At 38.7% G+C, this 22,702-nt stretch overlaps 1 protein-coding gene across 22 annotated transcripts in view; it reads right to left on the bottom strand.

The window, feature by feature from the left end:
• The window catches only part of LOC120624984 (transcription factor 12-like), a 110,579-nt gene that overhangs the window by 11,365 nt on the left and 76,512 nt on the right, over positions 1-22,702 (bottom strand). For 15 of the 22 annotated variants that reach the window (XM_039891849.1, XM_039891856.1, XM_039891847.1 and 12 more), the window contains exons 2-9: positions 15,797-16,296; positions 5,992-6,163; positions 5,074-5,216; positions 4,688-4,861; positions 3,991-4,110; positions 2,892-2,960; positions 1,640-1,751; positions 819-905 (exon numbers count right to left, since the gene is read on the bottom strand). In XM_039891849.1, the coding sequence (XP_039747783.1) occupies positions 819-905; positions 1,640-1,751; positions 2,892-2,960; positions 3,991-4,110; positions 4,688-4,861; positions 5,074-5,216; positions 5,992-6,163; positions 15,797-16,222 (1,303 nt within the window). In that variant the 5' untranslated portion in view covers positions 16,223-16,296. Of the gene's footprint in view, positions 1-818; positions 906-1,639; positions 1,752-2,891; positions 2,961-3,990; positions 4,111-4,687; positions 4,862-5,073; positions 5,217-5,991; positions 6,164-15,796; positions 16,435-16,463; positions 16,494-16,992; positions 17,094-22,702 lie in introns of those variants that run through there. The other 7 variants (XM_039891866.1, XM_039891868.1, XM_039891852.1 and 4 more) reach the window with 6 other exon arrangements.

Here is a 22,702-nt window from a genome sequence, read left to right as displayed (position 1 = left end):
TAATCGGCATATCCAGGCTATTTTTATGGATACTTTTGGATCTTCTCGTGACAGCCTTGGGGAAAGATCGCTCTCAGCACGTATTCCAGTGTCGTGACACTAATCTTACCATCCTTGGGTTTATAGTAAAAAAAAAAAAACAACGACCCGAATTTACGAGACATTTAAAACTTAATAAATGTATTTGAGATTTATAATTACAAATGCAACCGTCTTTCTATCTGTTTTCAATTTCATAGGAAGGGGACTGACATCATTTCTAATTCTTTTCGGAAAAAAGCTATTCTGAGTGGAAGTCACTCGAAACTATTAGTTAATATTATATGCAATACCCTTATGGTTTCCGTCTTCCCTAGAGTGTGCTTAGCTTAATCAGCATAATTACCTGAGCGATGATTACGGCCAAGTTCTGGTATATATAACTAGATAAGCAGATATGATTGCATCCAAGTGCTTATCTAAATAACTAAATAAGCAAGTATGTTAACGACCAAGAGATGGTCTGTATAATCACATAGGCCGATATGATTACAGCCAAGTTTTGGTTTATGTAACTAAATAGTCAGGTATAATTACAGCCAAGTACTGGTCTTAATAGCTAAATAAGCAGTTATGATTACAGTCAAGTGCTGGTCTTTATACCCAGATAGGCAGATATGATTACAGCCAAGTTATGGCTGTATGTTACTAAATAGGCAGGTATGGTAACAGCCAAGTGTGCCGGTCCATATAGCTGGAAAGGCAGGTATAATTAATGGCTGGTCAATTTATAAGGATGGGTATTTGGTTAAGATAAATGTAATAAGTATTTAGCTCACTGGTGTTGGGCAGTAGATGTCTCTCCATTTTGACTGGCGGCTCCGAATGCAGGTGCGGTAGTGCGCCCGCCACGCCCACTCGACTTACTGCAATACACATATCACAATCTTTAACACTATGGCGCTATTAATAAACGTGGTAAAACGTCAGAATAGTCATGTAGTAGAAGCAATATGAGCCTAGTGGCTAGGACTTCGCCTTCACTTGGGGGGGAAGGGGGGGTTAAAACCCTGGCACATACCTCTAACTTTTCGAAATTCCATGTGTTTTAAACAATTAAATATATCTTGCTTTAACGTCATGTTTATTTGACTCGTCCGTTTTATAGTAATAAATAGCTACCTAATATTATAACACGGGAGCAGTGAATATACAGCCCTTAAAAGACTATCTCCATATACTGTTTAAATTTTTTTTAGTTGCCAAATAAACTTTCATTAATTTATTTTTTATTTTAATACCCGGCGAAGGCTGGTCACCTTATTTAAAAACGTGGAAAAACGTCAGAACAGTCATGAAGGAAAAAATAAATGAGTCTAGTGGCTACGACTTCAGGGAGGGCTTCAAACCCTGGCACACAACTTTAACTTTTCGAAGTTCGATGCGTTTTAAACAATTAAATGTCACTTTCTTCAACGCCATGTTTATTTGTCTCGTCCGTTTTATAGAAGTAATAAATAGCTACAGAATATTTAGATTTTATACACAGGAGCAGTCAATAGGGTCAATATACAGCCCTTAAAAGACTACCTCCATAAACTGTAACAATTATTTTTGTTTGCTCAACAAACTTTAGTTCATTTATTTTTTATTTAAATACCTGGCGGTGGCTGGTGCGGATGGTGAACATCCTGGGGGTAAAGGTCTGGTGCTTCTGCGTGGTTGCGTAGTACGTTTATGGCATCGTCCAGTCGTTCCTCCATTCTTGCGCCCTGGGGGAGATGCGGAAAGATGTTAAAAGGTAGAGTTGCTTTAACATAATTTCGGTAATGAAGGGCCCTGATTTTTGTATGAAACCTACAACGGCGATTAATTGTATTGCAGACAAAAATTGTACTGCCAATGATTTACTGAATCACTATGAAATTCAGATCATATCACGCTTATGTCTGCAATTTGTAATGTAAATTTTATTAGTTCTTCTTTGTTGTTGTAAAAATTGATGCCGCAGAACAAATTTGACGCGTGTACCTTAATCATGAATACACGCCAAAAGGTATGTTTTTAAAGTCAATTTTGTTAGCTTGATATAAAAGGTTGAGACGGGGTACGATGAGATTATTTTTACAATATTCACAATGTGAAACTGTTTTCCAAGGATTAATAGACGATTAGAGAGAGAGAGAGATTAATCAACGAAAAACCCACATTGTCAAACAAAGCATCTGCTGTGCTTAAAGGTCAAATGGGGTCACGGATGACAATGGAAATATGAACATTTTTCGCGAATTTTCAGTAAATCGAGTGTTAGTGGTACTTTTTATGAGCGATGTCTGAGCGATACCTCAATTCCTACTCCCATCGTATATTAGTATAAAAATGAAAGAAATTTCATTATGATTTTCTAAAAATTTAATACAGATATAATTTTATTATATATGTTATAATTTCTATAATTATTAAGTAATAATAAATTAATAAGCAAACACTAGGGAGGTAAAAGCTTTTAACATGCCTCACACTAAAACTCGCAAAATACGATACATGCATCGACAACAATTTACGCGCTTTTTTTTGAAATACCTACGAGCCACATCGGTGTTTTTATTACAATAGCACAAGAGTCGAAAACAACCCGTATACGTTTGATGGTGCTTTATTCAAAGTACAATGACATGGTGTAATAGCGCACACGAGCCGAAAACTGTCCGTTTACTGTCCATCGAAGGGTCATTAGTTCTTGACTGCGAACTCATGTTGTTCCACGCTCAGTCTATGAGCTTGCGGCAACCAGCTTTTTGGGAACGCATGGTTGGTTCCACCAGCTGGCTAGACTCATGGTTCGTTAAGTGTTTAATGTAGCTGAAGCCTCCCCACCTATAAAACAGGACTCAAGGGACTCTTGGACTCACCCCGACATCGGAATGCTCGCGCAGGAAGACCATGGCCTCGTCGAGTTGACGCTGCTCGGCCGGCGCGCCCTGGGCATCGGTTACCGTTACCGCGCAAGCTCCGGAGCTAGCTAGCCGACTTACTTTGAGAGGGGAATGGGCCAAAATTACTGTGGGTTCCGTAATAAAACAAGGAACCTTTTCAATACATTCAAGTCTGTCAGTCTATCCTTTGATATGACACAGTGGTTTTTACAAAAACTATGAATATTTTAAATTGGAATTCGACACACTTTTTTTTCACTGTATACTTATTTGATGTCTTGTGCTAAATTCTGATGACCCTGGGATATTATAAGATGGGGTTTCTTGGGGTTAGAGATTATTAATAGATTATTATTATCCTAAACCGTAGTAGGGAAAAGAAAAAAACTTTTTCTAAACTAATGTCTAGCTACAAATTACAAAGAAAAGGCAATATTGCTACTTTTATTTACAAAAAAAAAACAAAAACGGCTATTAGCTCCACGCTCGCTATTAAAAACACAGAAAAACAACATAAAACACAAAAAAGAAAAAAAAAATGGTGCAACTGTCCATCGAAAATTCGAAATTATCCAAATATCAAAAAAATATTTTTTTCTAATACAAAAATATATCAAGTAACACCATTTTTTTCATTTTATTAAAATAAAACCAATATATATAGCACAATATCAAAAGTCAATATTTTTACTGAAGGCATTAAATATGTATCTATAACAAAGTAACAAAAAAATAAGCAGCAGAATTATTTCATAAATAGTGAAAAAAAATTGTATTTACAGTAAAGTTAGTAACATCCATGCGAGGGGTCATGCCAATATCAAAATAAACGGCAAAAACAAAACGCATGAAACACACAGAAGACGGCAGTACGAGGGCAGACTATGGTTATTTTATTATTTATTCCACAACAAGTTAGCCCTTGACTGCAATTCTACCTGGATACATAGGAAGATACGAAGAAAAATTGTAGATATCTCAGTAATTAAAATTGTAATGAAAACCTTGTTTATCATATAGCTTTAATCACAACGGTTTTTCACTATTCTAGTCACACAGATTGTCTGATACTCACCATGACGGGTGGAAACACTACGTGCTGATGTCCGTTGGGTATAACTGGTCCAGGGATGGGTGCGTGGGGAGTGGACGCCGTTGGGGGGGACGATACTCCTGTTGACACCCAGTTCGCTTGCTGGAAACGATATGGACGATTTCAATCACATTTACTCTATTTTCCCCAGGCGGATTAACGAAGACTCTAGTGCCAAAAAAGAAGACTCCTATCTACTTCACAAGCTGTTACTGAACGCAGATCTCGAAATCTGCTTAATTTTATGCAACATTTTGTAGTGTGGTTAACAAATTTAATGATCACGGTTTGGTTTGTACGAAAGTTCGTTTAAAGCAATTGTTACAAAACAGGGTCAGGTTAGTGAGCAGCGTTGACTGAGTTGATTGACCGCCTATGTTCGACCTCGTACTGAGCAAAGCAACGTCTAAAAACACATGGGCACAAGTTTCTTTAGTTAAGGAACGGTTTGATTTAGTATTAAAAAATAGTTTTGTCAAAACGAAACTTTAGCCTATTTACATATGTATATTATTCATAAAAATATTTATCAGTCATCTTAGTACCCATAACACAAGCTACGCTTATTTTGGGGCTAGATGGCGATGTGTGTATTGTCGAAGTATATTATTTATTTATTTTATATAGGTGTCATCGAAACCAGTTTCAAGCCCCAAGTGTATGTGAGATAAACACAAACCTGTCCGTTGTGGTGCTGATGGTGCGCGTGGTGCGGAGAATGCTTGAGCGGGGGGTAAAGTCGCGCGTGCAGCGGCGGGGGGGAGTGCACCGGCGTGGAGGGCGACGACCCGTATGAAGACAGACTGCCCGCTTCTCCACCAGCGCCTGGCGTACTCGCCGCGCCCGCGTACATCTACAGGTTGGAGGAGTGAGTGGCTGAGAACACTTTATTGTTTACCACTAAGAGAACTGCTGCTGACGTTCCGAAATTTTTTTGACGCTGGCGGCCACACCGGCAGTGCGATAATGATGATGATGGTGATGATGATGATGAACTACACGGTAGATACTTTAAAGTGGGTAACAAATAAATAAATAAAGGAAAAAGTGTTGCAGGACACTCACAGGCTGCATGGGCGGCTTGGCGACTATCATAGGGTCGCTGGGCGAGTGCACAGGCGCTGCCGCCCTGAAGGAGGACATGGGCGGCAGCGGCAGCTCCGCACCTCCCGCCGAGCTTGTATCCGCTGCCGGCGCGCCCGGTATACCTGCAGCACGAGACATTTCGTCAGAGCACATTTTAGGACAACTGTGTAGTGTGGTGTATACGTCTAGTTTCCGGTAATTATGGCTAGTAGCTGAAGTAAATATAAGTTTTTTTTTTTTTTTATACATATAGTTGACGGAGCAAGCAGCCCACCTAGATATACACAGCAAAGACCACTTCTCAGGGCATAAAAGGTACATATCACACAAAGTGCAGTTGTGTCCATCAACCTGAGACGTAGAAGTTTAGCCCCATGTGCCCGTAATTACAGCCTTTAGACCGGAACACAGAAATGCTGCTTGGCGGCACAAAGCATGCTGGTACTTCCCCGGATGAGCACTGTCACAAAAAGCGCGACGTGAACTACGCCCAATAAATATGAATATTACTCTTAGTACAGTAACCCAGTGGCATAGCCTGAACTAATTATCTATTCTATTTACTTGAATCAGCAATACGTGACGTGTGAGTAGTAGATCGTGGTTGTGAATTTAGATTTTCCGGAAAATATCACAAAAGGGTTGTGTGGTATACAAACAAAGAGTTATAATAATAATAATAAGAAGAAGAAGACCTATATCCAAGAGTGGACATCATTTGGTTGAATTGATAATGATGATGATGAAAAACCCCAAACCAAGTGATTAATGGACGTTATTATTTAAAGGATAAGTTTGCTCTTCTACTTACGCATCAATATTGCCCGTTAAAGGCCTTTTTGAATAAAGAATGAACTGAGTTTGACTTTGTACAAATACAATAAAGTTGGTGCTCACCTGGCGACGTTGCGTAGGGGTCGTGGTGGTATGCCGGCGGCGGGGGCGGCTGGTAGTAGCCGGCGGCCCACTCGCCGCCATAGTAGGGCTCCTGGTAGGCCGCGCCGTTTCCCGCGCCCTTCGGCGACGCGTACCGACTGGGCGAGTCGTGCCCGAACTCGTCGCTGCCATACTGCAATAGAGACGCAAACACGTTAATCCATTTGTCAAAGTAAAAAGTCTAGCTAGGTACTTGATTGGCCTAATAATGAGGAGATCCGTAGAAGGACCAGAGTTATCGATATAGATCTACGAGATGCGAAACTGACTGAAAGAACTGGAGTGCTCTTCTGGCTTTCCAATCTGTGCCATTTCAGAGTGGCTATACCGCCACGCGATCGGTTTACAGGATGCGCCACGGCTTTTGCACACTTACACACTATAAAGCTATAATATGATCTTAAAATCTAGAGTAATCAACAAATGCTTAAGGTGCTTTACCAGGAGTCATGGCAAACAAGCGCTGGAGCATTATTTAAAAAAAACGCTACAATTGTATTACATGAGCGGGATACGTAGCCCGGAGGAACGTTGAGGTCCCGCATCTTGCCAGAACGGCAATACCACGCTGGAAAGCCTATAATTTGCAGACTGTGGTTGGTTGTGGACAGTTGTACACTCATTCCAAATTGATGATGACACGCACTTTGCCACCGCTAAGCAACAATAACAAAATTTGTCTAACCGCTGAACCGGTGCCTTATATCATGTGTGCTTTAATCACTTTCATGGGTTTAACACATTTAAAAGTCATGGTCAAGAGATAACGGAACCAGATAACAATTTTGGTATCCAAACTGATCATCGATCAATTGGTGACGTAAGCGCGAATTAAATCGTGCAGATAACTGTTGCTATTAATTTTAATAAAACACAACTGAATCTCGCGGAAATTTTTAAACCAGTTCAACCATACTTTTTCACTCGACTAGTAGTGCTCTGAGGCAGGAGACAAAAATTATATCCCCTGATAAGGGACAAAATTAACATTTCCACCTGCCATAGCATAGCCTACAGGGAATAGGAGAAGTTTACCCATATCTTAATAATTATTAATTGTAAAGTCAACATCTGAGGATGCTCCGGTGTCGGAGCGAAACGTGCGGGGTACATTGCCGAAGATCTATTTGGTGTGGGGTATAAAGATTGAAGAAATTGAAAATTACACCATAAAGATTCTCCTGCTTTTCGTAGAGTATAGCAAATTAAGCTTAATTTTCATAAAGACAGCTGTTGCGAGAAGATTAAATTTTATCTCTTCCCGGGGAGAAAAGTTTGGGTTGCAGGTTGGACCACGCTAAGTCCGGTCTGGTACCCACAATTTTTTAACGAGAAAATGAATACATTATTTACTCGCCCAACCCGGGAAACACACTCAGGACCTCGAGATCCGTATTCAAACATGCATTAGAGAAACTAGGTGGTAAATAAACTTCACCTTTCACAATCACGAGAACAAACGGAAGTAAGTTTACTTAGTTTTTTTTTCTATTACAATTGTTTTTCTTCGTTTCTTTCCGCCTAAATGCTATAAATTTTCCATCCAGGTCACATGCCAACATCATGACAGAAAATCTAAGTTATTCAATGTTTAAACTTTAAAATTCAGTCGTGACGGCTGTAATGCGTACACAGAAGTTATGTTTTCTGTTTTTGGCACACTCTGAATTGCCGTTATCTAGAAAATGGACTTACCTACTGCATACAAGCTCCTTGGCTCAGATTGTACTTTGGAGTAATAATGTTATCTCGGAGCCTGCACGAGTAAAACCTAAGGTCACACAACGACGCCTAACGAAAAAGTTACGATGACATTACAACTTTATAAAAATTGTTTCAAAAAAATTTACAAATAATAAATATGTATTGTATATTCTATGTAATTTTGTCACAACAAATTCTGAAGGGAATGCCGCTGGTGCCTATACCACTTCTTTCACTCAAGAGCTCAGTTCTGGTCAGTGTGGAGGGCCACACCAACCTTCCAACTTTCTCTATACAGAGCGTCTATATATATATGTTGTGGGGTTCTATAAAGGGGTAAAAGAGGGCTTTTACCCCTTTATAGAACCCCACAACATATATTCTTTAAGAAAAAGATTTGAACATGCCGTCCAGATGGATAAGGGAACAAATTGTATAACCGAAATAAGCAACCTAGTTTGCTAAAAATAAAAAAACCTTACAATGAAATTGCGCCTTTAAAGTTAGTGCAACTTAAATTTCGAGTTGCAAATTTTATATTAAAAGTGGATATACAACATGTAAATGTAAATCGAAACAATACTTGACATTCTTTAGAGGTACATTATTTACCGTTTCTGGGACTTATCTGTGAAGCTGAAACGCTAATATTTTTTGAGTTTTTACTAAAATAAATCAGGACAGCCCTTACATCTCAAGCAAAATTAAAATCAAGTGACTCCTGTCACTTCATTATGTAGGCGTCGCTTAGCGTAGGTACTATGCGTGTGGCGGTCTTTTATATTCAATAAGGTTATCGCTAGTAAACACTTAGAATGCTATGATTTAGTTTATATGGCAAAATAAATATGCTTCTTTTGATATAATATGTTTTTAAGGGGGATTCCTTATTAAATATACTTATGCGCCCTTCAACAATATTTCGTAATTCGGTTATACGTTGTATCTACACCTAATACCTTAATTTTTAAACGCACCTTACAATTTCATCGAATGGTAAAATATGAATTTATAATTTCATTTCTGAAAGAAGTTTTATTTCGTCAGTCTTAGCTTGCATAAAGAATTAATCTCTTCGCGTGTTAAGTTCACAATTCTCAATTTCTGATAAGCGACAGCACAACTTGAGCAGTAAGCTATTTGCACAGCGATTGCACAACGTAGAGCAACGCACAATTGCTCACCGCAGCCCTTTGTGATGTTAATAATATTAATCGAGAGTCAACGAGCAGCGGCGGTGCAAATTAATATTTCCATTTCGATTTTATTACTATAATACAAGCTGTTGTGCCTAACATCACCCGCGTTTCATTAGTTTTCCGGGATATAAAGTAATATATATAGCTATTTTGGCGTAAAACTTCGTCAAGATCAGTGTACTGATAGAGTAGAAAACATAAACGGATAAATTAAACAAACAGATAATTATAGTTCAGTTAACAGAAAATGCAAAAGAAGATATTTCAATTGATGGGTATCATAAAAGTGACGCATTATAACATTAATTCGTTTTAAATCGATCCCATTTCTCCAATGATTCAACACGGAAATTCTTAAATCATCAATCGATTATTCATTATTGATTATTGGAATTTTTTCATCACTTGAAGGAATGAATGAATATACTTTTATTGCACACCACAAAAAGTACATAGCACAAAAAGAAAAGTATAACAAAACAACGTATGCAATTTTGCGGCCTTACAGCTACATAGCGATTTCTTCCAGGCATCCAATGGCAATGATAAAAAACAGTTACAGAAAAAAGTTAGGTGGTGAAATATACCCATAAAATACATACTTCATTACTTAAATATATATACATATAATAAATAACTTCTACAGGACTCTCTTACGTTCCTACCCTAAAAGTTTGGATGGTGGGAGTAATTTTTTTGTTACGATCAAACGCTTTAGAAGGCTCTATTTTATTGTGCTACGTACGAGTAAGACGTGAGAAATCGGGGATCTCGCCTTAGAATGATGTCGGGACATTTAGGTTTGTTGGACTAGGGACTAATCCGCATGCCTCCATGATCGTGGACGAGGGCACATGCTGACTAAAACCATCCACGTCCAGATGATGTTAAAAAAGCGTTGCAAAGATTGTATCTGAGTGCCCTACTTCAGCTGCACAGTCGTTAGGTCACAATGTTCATAAGGAAGGCGGTTTATAGTAACATGAGACCATTGATTTTCGTATGCAGTCTCTTCCTACTTTACAAAAGAATAAGGGATAGACAGTTTCACAACGTGATTTCAGAGATTAGGAACCCAAAAAAGGAATAAGACTAACGGACTACATGCACGCAGTGGGACATTTCTGACCTTACTTGTAATGCAATTAACAGAGTAAAAGTCACATTATAAATATGGTTCGATAAACCAATAAGCAAGTAAAAGGGATACGGTGTCATTTCCAATTACGTAGAGCCGGGTTTACGAGCTCCTAATGTGGGGAACAATGATACGCTTATATGATAAAATTTACGCTAACAAAAGGTACTAAACCTTTGGGTGCTTTCATTTATGACTAATCTTTAATCTGAAATAATATTATAAATAGAGTATGTAATGGTTTAACTCAAAATAAATTCATATATTTTAATCATACTTTCGCCCATAGTAAGCTCTATTCTCAATGACAAGGTAGAATGGAAGCAGCCAGCCTCGCTCTCATCTCCCGCAAGATAGCAAAATGATTGTAAATGTTGATGTTGGAAAAGAGCAACTACTAAGTTTCTTGCCGGCTCTTCTCGGTAGAATCTGCTTTCCGAACCGGTGGTAGAGTCACACAAACATGCATACTTGACGTTTCAAAAGTGCTTATAAAGTAGGCCTACTTGAAATAAATGAATTTGAATTTGAATTTGAATTTCAGCGAATTATATATAGCTAAATTTTATTTTAGTAATGATAAAGGAGCCTAAAAAAAAAAGTAATTTGTGAATCAAGCCAGAAGAAAAAGTGCTGCTTTATCCAATGTTACAAGTTAATGCTATGTAAGTTTACGTTTATATGAGGGATGTCGTTCTTGAACTGTAATATATCTACGTGAATAAGGGACGAGTCAGTACACCCCTGTGACCTTGGATGAGACTTATGTCTCGATGACGTTAGAAATCTAGGACCTCGACTTAGAGCGGGTAATTTGAGCTTCGACTGTGACTTAGTCCGTACGCTCCGAGGATGTGATCCACGTCCGGACGACGTTACGAATTCTGGATCTCGATTTACGGTCACTTTTTGTAATTTGGGTTGATTGAACTCCTTACGGCTATCCCATCCACACGTCCAGATGATGTTGAAGACGCTTTGCAAAGATTTTATCCAAGTGTCCTACTTCAGCTGCATTGTTGTTCGGTCCATAAGGAAGGCGTTTTAAGTATATAGTTTAAAAATGTGCGGAATCGATACGGAAGTGGACCGGCGCGGGCGCGATGCGTCGTTAAAGCGTAACAATAGCCCGTGAGTCAGCCTCACCGGGATACCTTCAACGGCGAACGCTAATCCAGACTTATATTATAAACTAATCTAACGTCCTCTTAAAACTTTTGGTTTTCTTACAAAAAAAAATCCGAATCGCATCGGCCGCACTTACGTTTGCAAATACATTTAGGTTTTTCGGTTAGTGAGGATCGAAGCGTTATGCCAAACAACCTTAGGTTATAGTTATGCTTTCCTATTTGAATCGGCTTTTGGTCACAATTTAATAGCTATTACGCAGCTAGCCGCTATAATATACGACGTACAATATCATAACTAGATTCCATTCAGCGATTTATTTTACTTTAAGGATTCGTAATTCATAAAAATAACCTATATAGCATGACTCCACTGGCTGTCTGTCGGTCTATACGAAAATAATCATTAAGATTCCTGTGTTGAATATATTTAAATCAATTTGAAATTAAACAAAAATGTACTTTAAAAAATACGTTCGTTTAATTTTTTCGGGCAAGTAGAATAAAAAGACGAGTGCATACGTTACCTACACGTAACCAAATGGGAACCACGTGTGTAATCGTTACACACGCGTCACACACACACACTTCAAACCGGTTAACCCCTTCTTTTTTGCCAAAGATAAGGGTTCTGTGTTTTCACTATGCGGTACGGAACTACCGTAACCCATAATCACCGACTCCTTGCAACTAAGTAGGTATTGTTAAATGGGCTATTTATACAGCGAGTGATGATCCTGTGAGTCACTCTATACCGAGGATAGCTACAGGATATCACACAGACACAAATCCACTGACGCATTGTTTCCGGAGCCGTTCGCCCTTACTCGTTCCCGGTACTCGACCGGGATCAGCTTGTTCGGTAACCTCAGTACGAGATTAGTAAGCTCGCACTCAACTAGTACGAAATTCATAATGCATAACACAAAATTCATTTATATCAAGCAGGCCTGTTTTATAAGCACTTTTGAAACGTCAAGTATGTCTGTTAGTGACTCTACCACCAAAGCAACGCAAAGGAAATTCTACCGAGAAGAGCCGGCAAGAAACTCAGTAGTTGCTCTTTCCCGACATAAACATTTACAATCATTTTCCTCTCTTGCGGTAGATGAGAGCGAAGCTGGCTGCTTCCAATCTACCTTGTCATTAATAAATTCATCTAATGTATAGTAACCTCGCTGTATTAGAGATGTGAAAACATATCTAAAATTAATTACCTTAGGAATCATGCAAAAGCGTACGGTCCAAGTTATGGAAATCGTTAGAATCTACATTTGCTTGGCTTAGTGCGAAGAGTTTATATCCCTTAAATTCTTTACAGGAGGCATGTGCCCCACAGTGAACTATTAGATGACGGCTATGATTATTTTGAAGAATTTTCCTACTTGAGCGGTAAAGTTAGTAAGAAAGTAAACGTACACATTACATTCGCCATGTTTAAAATAAATTCCACACATTTTCATTATACTTTGTGAACCCCCGTAATTAGATACCAGTTACAAACGTTAAGGTTTTGACAAACGCTAATGGATTTGGTAACGCGACACCCCTGCGCAGTAATTGACGCCTTCTCTACTTTGCTCTTAGTAACTTAGAGGGTTACTCCGGCGTTGGCAAATTAAGATTTTTCTAATATAGCTAAAGTCACGTTTAGAACCTTTGTAGCTTTAGTGTTTGTATTCCCATTTGGTTATTGTTTCAGGTTAAGTTAACTCCTCGTAAGTATGAAAAAAAATGCGGGGCAGTCATTGGGGACTGCCGATAGAAGTGAAAATAAAACTATGTACATATAGAGACATTATAATCGTACATATAGCTCATGGGAAACGTGCACTGACGACACCGCGTCAAATTAAACGCATTTTGTTCATCCAGAAAGTGCTCGAGCTCTGTAATAGGCATATTTTATTAAAGAAATTTAATTTAATAGCGCTTGATTGACAAAATCTCTGTGACAATGCAGTCTAAGATCGTGGGATGCAAAGGGTCCGGGAAGGAGTTTATAAAACGCCAAACCTGGAATCATGGAAGAGTCGTCATATCCCACATAAATACCCTAACATACATTATAAATAAAAATGTGACGTTGTTTGTTTGTTTGTTTGTTGTACTTTTATTTTGTTATAAAATCTAAGAAATTTTAGAAAAGATCAATCAATTATATGTGTATATATTAAAACATTAAACATCGCGAACATTAAACTAAAAATTAATATAGCATAAAGCCATAGACACTAGACAAAGGACATTATTTTCATCATTAGGTATTCATTGAATGAAGAGTTCAACGCGATACGAATTTGCATAAACTGAGAAATTAATCAAAAGATTCAGTACGATAAGGTTATTCATGATAATGAAACTAACTTATTAAAACCTTTTTTTCTAAATGTCCTAATACGTTAGTAAAAGATATAATAATATTAAACAGAGTATAAGTCATACTTTTTAAACGTGATGTTCTTGTACCTCTGGTGATGCTTTTGTAAGTGTTGCGGGATGCTTGGACAAAACGAGCCTGCGCAAGGCCTAGACGATTGCAACGGAGCGGATTATTTGAAACTAAGAAAGATATTGTATTCCTTACTTATGTTTGTTGTCATAGGAAAGTAAGGCAAAGTTAGGTTAAGTTGAAAGATAAATAAATTCGAGTCACTTATGAATTGTTATATGATTATATGAATTATTATATACGTAGCTCGGACAAATGCTTTCATGGCCAATAATCGGAATCCGCTAATTTGAAATCGTCCTAAATTTTCCCATTGTTCTGCCCCAAAAGCACTGTCTATCCTAATTTATTATTTATCTCGCATAGGAGCATTTTTCCATGTTAAGCCATCTAGCTGCTTTATGCCTAGACAAAAGTCATATGAACGTCACTGCCTGCGACATATTATATCACATGATGGTACTTCTACTGGTACTGACGGCCGATTGGCGCAGTTTGCAGCGACCCTGCTTTCTGAGTCCAAGGCCGTGGGTTCGATTCCCACAACTGGAAAATGTTTGTGTGATGAGCGTGAATGTTTTTCAGTGTCTGGGTGTTTACATCTATATTCTAAGTATTTATGTATATTATATATAAAATATATTCACCAGTCATCTTAGTACCCATAACACAAGCTACGCTTACTTTGGGGCTAGATGGCGATGTGTGTATTGTCGTAGTATATTTATTTATTTATTTATATTTATTATTTATAGTTTCGATAGTCAAAATCATCACACAACGTTCAAGAAAGGTCGTCCAAAACGTGTATTCAGTGACAAACAATAAATCTTATGACGTAACACTATAATATGGAGCAGTGTTAACAGTCACTTACGCCAGCGCGCCGTAGTAAATAGTTGGAGAGCGGGCTTCCGCCCACGGGAACCGCAATTAGCCCGCTAATTATAACGCCCCGCGATTAGAACGTACCTGGTGCTGGGCGCGACAGAACTGTCCACTGCTCGTGTCGCTCCCTAAATACATTTGCCTACCTAGTACTTGCCACTGATAATTATTAACTAATTACCAGTGTTATTTAATGAAAAATATTGCTGACACTATAGATATTATTACCTTTCATACAATTCTTTTATGCACAAGAGCAAAAATAGTAGATTTTTCGACAAGGGGGTAAAGCAATGAAACTAAAAAAAACGTTACGGGCGCCGGTATAAATACTAAGCAAACGTAAATATTAGAGTAACTCCCGAGCGTAGTGAGGGTATTCCATCTAGCATCCTTAAAGCGAGGGTTCTAGAGACGCCCAAAACGAAGGCAGCTTTAACACTGAGTTAAATACTCTACTTTTCACACGCCGCGTGGCAATAAAACGAAGTCTTGGTGGGATTTTTTTTTACAATCTTTACTCTATGATTCGACCTTCACAGCCTCTAGTGAGTGATAGGAATACTATCATATGTTAGAACGAGATAGCAATATTAGAATTAACAGATTTTATTCAGATACGCCGTGCAGGATGTTCCTTATTCAAATCATAAAAGCCCCTAGGGACTCTAGTATAACATTACTTACCCGCTAAGCCTTTAGGATGTATTGACGTACTTGACCTTTCAATACTCGACTGTGACAAGGCATAAGGCATTGTAGAGCAAGTGGTGTGAAAAAGTAGGTTTTTTATCTACTTGTGGAAATTCAGTCGAATTTTTGCAACGATTCAGTCGCGTCATTCGTCAAACTCCACCGCTACGCCTCCTACGCTACTTTTGGACGTTAGTCGTATTTGAAAAGCGCGAACAAACGATGCAGTGGCGACACGATCGCATAATATACATATTGCAATAGTAGCGATGCAATATCGTGGAGAATGTATGCAACCAGCAACAGCATCGCGACAGTTTCGCGATGTTTTGCGTTTATATCCCTACTGAATCGCTGCAAAAACCTTCCGGCGCAATAAAGCGATCTCTCAAATCAACTTATTGAAAGTAATGTAATGTGTATGTGACAACAATGAATATTTCTATTCCTGTGGGAACTTAGGGCTAAAAGTCGCTCTTATTTACAAGCATAAATTCAAGCATACGGGGAGCCGTAGTTATAAATTTATGTAGGTACATAGACTACGATCCTGAAGACAACTTACCCCACTCTCTTGGCTGGTGGTAGGCGGAGGCTGCAGTCCATGCTCCTCATTGTATCTTCTTCTAGCTCGATGCCTTAACAAGGCCGATGCATCTGGTTGTCCAAATTGGAATATCTGCTCCTCTTTTGCACTAAGAAACACTTTCTCCGCATATTCACTCTGGTACTCCTTCCCCTTGACTATGAAGTCTGTGCTTATGAACTCCTCCCTCCCACCATCGAGTATCTCAGACGTCAGCCTTAGGGAATCAGACGTTTGGCGAAGATTCACGTCGGAATCCGATCTATAGTTCTCGCAGATTTGGTTGAATGTGTTGAAGTACTCTGTAGCTAAGTCAGTCTTCGGCTGGTACCCCATGTCTGGTGCTGGAGGGGGGTCCGCCGGGAGAAAGGTCTGCTCCATGGTCACGTCATACCGCATAGCCATTGTTTGTTATTGTGTGCGCACATCACTCAGTTCTTTCCGCCATCTTTTGTTAACTCAAAAACTGCATTTCTCTGCTGTGTTCACGCACCGTGAGAATTAAATTACGAAGTTTCAATACTAAATATTAATAATTATAGAGTTTTGGAGCCAATAAAGAAAGTTCACTTCTTTAAACTACTGGTTTGAATAACAACGTTGGTTTTGAATTAATCCTAGAATTTTAAAATATATAAATAGGTACGTGAGAAAACATTTTGTGCGTAAAATTGAACACCCTTTTAATCGTATTGACGCCACGAATTATTGTAAAAAATATGAAACGGTTCAAAACTTTACACCATTTACATATAGGTATAAATTGTGTGTAGTTATATCCGCTAACTCTCAGCGCTTTTAATGCGTCACACGGCCCATACTCAAAAACGCACGATCATAACCAAACTACAAGATCGGCGCTATTTGGCAACAGATGTTCCGATTTGGGATCCTGGACCACCCCGGTATGCGTGACCGCAAACCGTAAACAATGGAAACCTCAAAAGTTAAACAATGAAATACCGAAAAAGCACACTAAAAACTTTTTTGGTAGAAAAAACGTGCTTAAATCTGCCGACTATTGTGGTTTAATCCCTGGGGATATTATAAACGCGAAAGTATACTTGTTGTTTAGCCTTTCTAACACGCAGCAATAGATTGACTTAATCTTGACTAAAATATCTTTACTAAGGCGGACGAAACCAAACGACTCGCATGGAAAATAACGCTTTTACCTTACGCGACGATTGCTACCAGTTAGTTTCATACGTAAACCACGTGAAGAAACTGCGTTTACAAGGATCTAAAACCAGGCACAGGTATAATGATAAACAAATACGGAAAAAGCACGTAATCAACAGTAGAACCTAAAAATTTTTCAATCGGTAAAATCCATTTCAAAGATGTGCTCGGTAAAATAAAATTATAGACTGTAGAAACCTTTCTATTTACATTACGGTCACCTTAAAACGAATACTAACTCGAACACCTTGCGTCCCCCGGGCCCCGACGTCCCTTTCACGTGTAACCGTACCGGCCTGGGAATCGAATCCGGGACAAAGGGAAAGCAGGTAGTTTATCGGGTGCACTTTGATGTATTGGTTATGATTTACATTTTACTTCATATACTGTAACGAAAAATGCTTTTTGTTAAACTTCAAGAATTCTGTTGTAGTAATGGATGGCTATGAAGTTTTTGTGTCGCGTGACTAAAATGAAAGATGATATATTTATATTTGGACTTTGACATAGATTTAACTTAAATCGATCATATCCATGTTATTAAAAAAAAAAAGTAGTGGCATAGGTATAAAAGTGTGTCAGTATTATTTCTTTATTACACACTCAAATATTTATACTCAATAAAAAAAAAGGCTCTAAGGTTGCTCTGACATACTTTCAATTGACTCTGTAGGATGGTAAAACGAAAAGAACGGCGAACTCGGCTTAATTTGTTGCGGGCTATTTGTTACCCAAGTAGGACTAGCATTAGCACCACGGGAAAAGTATTATGTCTACGCATTATCTCGTCTTACCAGTATAGAAAAATACGAATAAAGGGTGGTGATAATTATCTCGCGGCACGCATGCTAGCCCTACGTTGTGGTGCGTTTGGAACTCTCGTAGCTTTAGGTTTTGAGTTAACGAATGTCGTTAACTCCGTCTGACCTAAAATGTGCCTCGTATAGGTATATGTTTATTTCATTAAAAATGATATCACTTTGACTTCGATAAAAAGCTAAAACCGCTGACCAAATGCCAGTTCGAAAGAAGCCTTGCACATTATTTAAGAATACCCATATTTTTTTTTTACTAAATATGCATTTTTAAGTTCAAAATTTAAAACAAGCAAAAAAAAATCTCACATGCGACTTAATCTGCAGATGTTCCTTATTATAGGTCTTCTCTCGAATAGGAGAGAGAATTTCTAAGCATAATCAATCGCACTCTGAGGCATGTGGACCAAAGTGGCAACATTCCAGGCTGGTGCTGAAAGTCCCGAGTATCGAACCCAGTCCCTTGCAGTCCCTAAAATATCACTGTCTAGTGATCGGTGAAAAACAATCTATAACGTCGGTGAACCACCCGCCTTCCCAGCGTGGTCATCATCGAGCAGATCTCATCATCATTACTAACAACCCAGTACAAGCTCACTATTGGACATTGGCCTGCTCAGAAAGTTACAGCTCGTATTCCAGCACGTTTGCCAAATGCCGATCCGCCGTGTTCACAAGCATTTAGTACATTATGGAGTACGCTCAGGAAAGTCCGTAGAAGCAAGTGCTATTTAGTTTCTTAAATTAAAAAAAAACAAATCTGTAAAGTTAGAGGCGCTAGGGAACGTACTCCGTTCTCCCGAAGTATAATCCTCTAGGCTTATTTTTGAGGCCGTAATCCCTATGACCACCAGTGGCCGGTTATCGAATGATGATCTATTGATTTTTTAACGAAAAATCCCCGACACATTCTTTTACGTATCCAAACAGCGAAAATCCGGGTCAACGCGGCCGCAGCGTGTACGCGGCGGGAATCGAACCGGTCGCGCGCAGCTGCCGGCAGGTGCCGTCGCTGATGCAACTACGGGTTTCACCGACCACCGCCGATACACCCAGCGAATAACCGAGATATACACACAGAGAACAGAACATACTCCTATAGATTCAATCATTTTTTTTTAATACCGAGCATTTTTCATTCATGGATAAAGCTTAGAGTATTTAGAAATGCAGTCATAGGAAGGTTTTTTTTTAATTTACAGTTCACGCACTTGAAATGAAAAACCATCGCCTATAAAAAGAGCAAAACTTCCCAGGCCATGCAAGGATAACGTTCTGCAACGCGCTGCCCTGGATCAACCTGAGTCATAGGTGTTATGCCTCGAGTGCCCGTAATTACACTGGCACCCACGCCCTGCAAACAAAGCATTGCAACAATGCTGCTTACCGGCAGTAATGAGCAACTTCCCAGGACGAGCTGACACAAAAAGCTCCGTTACTACTAAAAACTAGATGAACCTTACCAAATTTTAAAGGTACCGAAATATATCAGACTTGCATATAAGCTAACTAGCTAGCTAGCTAGCCTGCATGTAAGCAATGTGTAAGACACGCAGGATGGATGGTCGAAGCAATGTGCGAGACACGTAGGATGGATGGTCCGACCAATGGTCGTCGGTGTGAAACGCAAGAGACATGAAGGTATCTTCGGTTTGTATATCAACGCCCGAGAGCCTCTATTTTCATATATTATGTATTTATAGACCTCTTAGTGAATTGCGTTTAATTGATTTTTATAATTGCGTTCGCATACAACTCGTTTTTTCTGGCGTCTTTGTCTACGAATGTGTCTGTATATGTTTTTAGACATTTTAGAATTTATATCGACAAACCGGTTTTATTCATGGAATTATATAAAATAATATGCTAGACTATGTACTGTTGGTCACTTATAATATTTGCCCGTGAAAACTAAGATCTTACACTAGATTTTTGTAAGGAATCGATAAACTGTCTGAAAAGATTTCAATAACTATTTCAGTCACTGTTAGAAAGCATTTTCATCTAGAACTAATATAATCTTATATCTGGATGTTTAATTCAGTTAGAACTAGCTACAAATTAGTCCCCGGTTGCAATCTGACCTTATGTTAAGTAATAATGAAGTCTAAGGTAAAAGAGGGCTAACCTTTTAGTGGCTTACCTAGTAAAGTTATTTTCCTACATTGTTTCTACGCAGTATTGTACCAGACTACATCCCTTGGCGTCTTTGTCTGTAAGGTTGCAACTAGCCATTGCCAAAGCCTCACACAAAACCAGACACGAGAAAAATTTGAAATTATAAATTACTAAACTGTCCCTTATAGGAGAAGAGCAAAATCGATCAGGCAGGAATTCCGTCTCGCCGGGGATCGAGCTCGCGACCACCGGCGTGGCGTCACCCGACACCCGGTCGTGTCAGCGTCACACGGGTTCCGCTTACAGATAGGGGCGTATTGTGTGTTGAGTGTCCGTAAGACGGATAAGGCGACGTATGAAGACTGAACTGGTATGAGGCAAACTTTAAGTATTCCTATGTAACTACTAGTTATTTCCCGCGACTTCGTTTACGTGAAAATTTTGATTCTATGTTAATGTTATTCTATGACCCTGAACTAAGTACTAGTATACATGACAACAACCAATCTAACCTACAGAAACCGTTCATTTTCTCCGGGATAAAAAATAACTTATGAGCTATTCAAACTATTACCTAACTGTGCTTAATTTTATTAGATCCGTTCAGGAGATCTGGTGGGTTTCAATCATAAACAAACTTTTATAATATTAGCATGGACAAGTTAAAATTTAATGTAGACGATGTAAAAAATGCGATTCCATAACGGTTAATAAACTCTTTTAAACTATCACCCAAGTACCTAAACTATTTTACTTCACTCGATAAATTCCTAATCGAACCTGGTACTTTGGCACCTCAAACGTCAAATGTACCCAAACAGGTGGTGTTATTGAGAGCCGCTGCCTCACAGAAAGTAGGTTCCACATTCCCACCACCTGTAGACACGATATCTAATATTACACCTCTGTCGCTGGTGATGTTTGTTTATCACACCCCACGCGGCTACCGGCTGGTGGGGACAGCTGGGGGGTCAAGGACGCGGGTTCGACTCCCCGCGCATATTTGTGCACGGCGTTAGCACGTCTAATTGACGTCTTACGAATGTTGTTTTTAAACAAAATATCCTCACTTAATAACTTAAGAGTTAAGCTTCTTATCCCCAAAACTTTTAACTGTGGCTTCAAAGTGGGGTTAATACATAACAATGCTCAACTACGAGTATATCAAAAAAGTTTTTCATCAAAATCAATGCAACACAGGAATTACATAGATATATATATTATTTTCTAAAAATTGTAGTCACTTTAAAGTTTTGTTTCATTTTTGAGACCAAAAAAAAATTTTTACATTAAAAAAAACTCAGTGGTTTCTATTAGGTTTTTTCCCTTTCAATACAGTTTCTCTGAATACCCAATGGTTTCGAATTTTCCCATAATGTTTCAGTAAGGTAATAGGTTAGGTATAAAATTTTGATGTTGTTTAGATTAAAGAGAGACAGACACAGTAAGAGAGATAAAGCGATTTCGAACCGTTCATTATCATCGGCCTATTAACGTCCCAGCGGTGGGCACAGGCCCCAACTCTCATAGGTTTTAGAGCACAGACCCACCACGCTGCTCAAATGCGCGTTTGTGGACTTTAACGAGTTTTGAGGTTGATACTTTTGAAAATCAAGCTTTAAGCTACAGAGATGACTGCATAATAATTTATTCACTATTTTTTCATCAAAGCTTCGGCGTGAATCCCATATGGGGAACCCAAAAACTGAATAGGTTTTGTTAGCTATTAAAATAGGAGAACCAACTTTATAAATATTTTTTATCAGCATGTAAGAGCCCTTATGATACATACTCTAGTAGACATCTAGTCGCCGTTATATAGATATTCATAAATAAATGTTTGTTTGTAGTAGACTTGTATTTTATGCGGGGACATAGGTTATCATTTGCAATTAACGTGTAGTAAGAATAAAATGATATCATTAAAATAAATTTAGGTAAGTAGGTACGTAAGTGACTTTTAACATTTAATAATTAACATGTAATACACACAAAAATATACTTCCCTAGGATACGAGCCTTGCCTTACAACGCTGTTCAAACTCAGGTTTTCTTTATTCCACTAAATGGCACGGCATATGTCTATGCGGCTTCACATCGGAACACTAAGTTGCTAAGTCGCTCGCCTTTGCAGGGAGAGTGGTTGAACCACAGCCGAAGCCTTAGACCAGACAAGAGAACCCGGGACCTCTCACTGTAATACCAAATAACCCCCGCACCAGGGAGGTCGATATATAGTCAACCTAGGTACATACTTACTTAGTCGTTCTAGGTTCAGTACTTAGGTATGATTAATACGGCATTAATGCAGGAATGTCGGACGCTTACACACACAAACATGCATGCATACGAGGAACTCGCGAGCAGCCTGGGTCGTACGTGGGATAATGAATTAGGTATGCCACAAGAATGTAATTAAATAAAGTGTAAAACGTATGTACTATAGTATATTGTAGTGTGTGCTATGGCACGTATAAAATCATCATTATCATCAACATCAACAACCCATTACAGAAAATTATTCAGAGTTAGAGAGTAAAAAAGACCCACAACGATGCGGGTTAAAATTTTATTTTTAATTTAAAAAAAAATTTTGTTTGTCTACGTTTCGTTGGGGAAATGTAACAATATTAATCTTTAAACGATCTTATTTTCGCGACATAGTGTATACGTGTAGCGGTGATAGCCTAGTGGGTAAGGCTTCGGCTTTCCCTTCGCGGAGACGGAGTTCGAAAACAGGCACGTACCACAGACTTTTCGGAGTTATGTG

Source organism: Pararge aegeria, chromosome 7 (genome assembly GCF_905163445.1).
Source record: "Pararge aegeria chromosome 7, ilParAegt1.1, whole genome shotgun sequence".
In the NCBI taxonomy this organism is placed as follows: domain Eukaryota; kingdom Metazoa; phylum Arthropoda; class Insecta; order Lepidoptera; family Nymphalidae; genus Pararge; species Pararge aegeria.
Note: the sequence above shows the minus strand (reverse complement) of the source record. Positions and strands in the feature narration are given on the sequence as shown.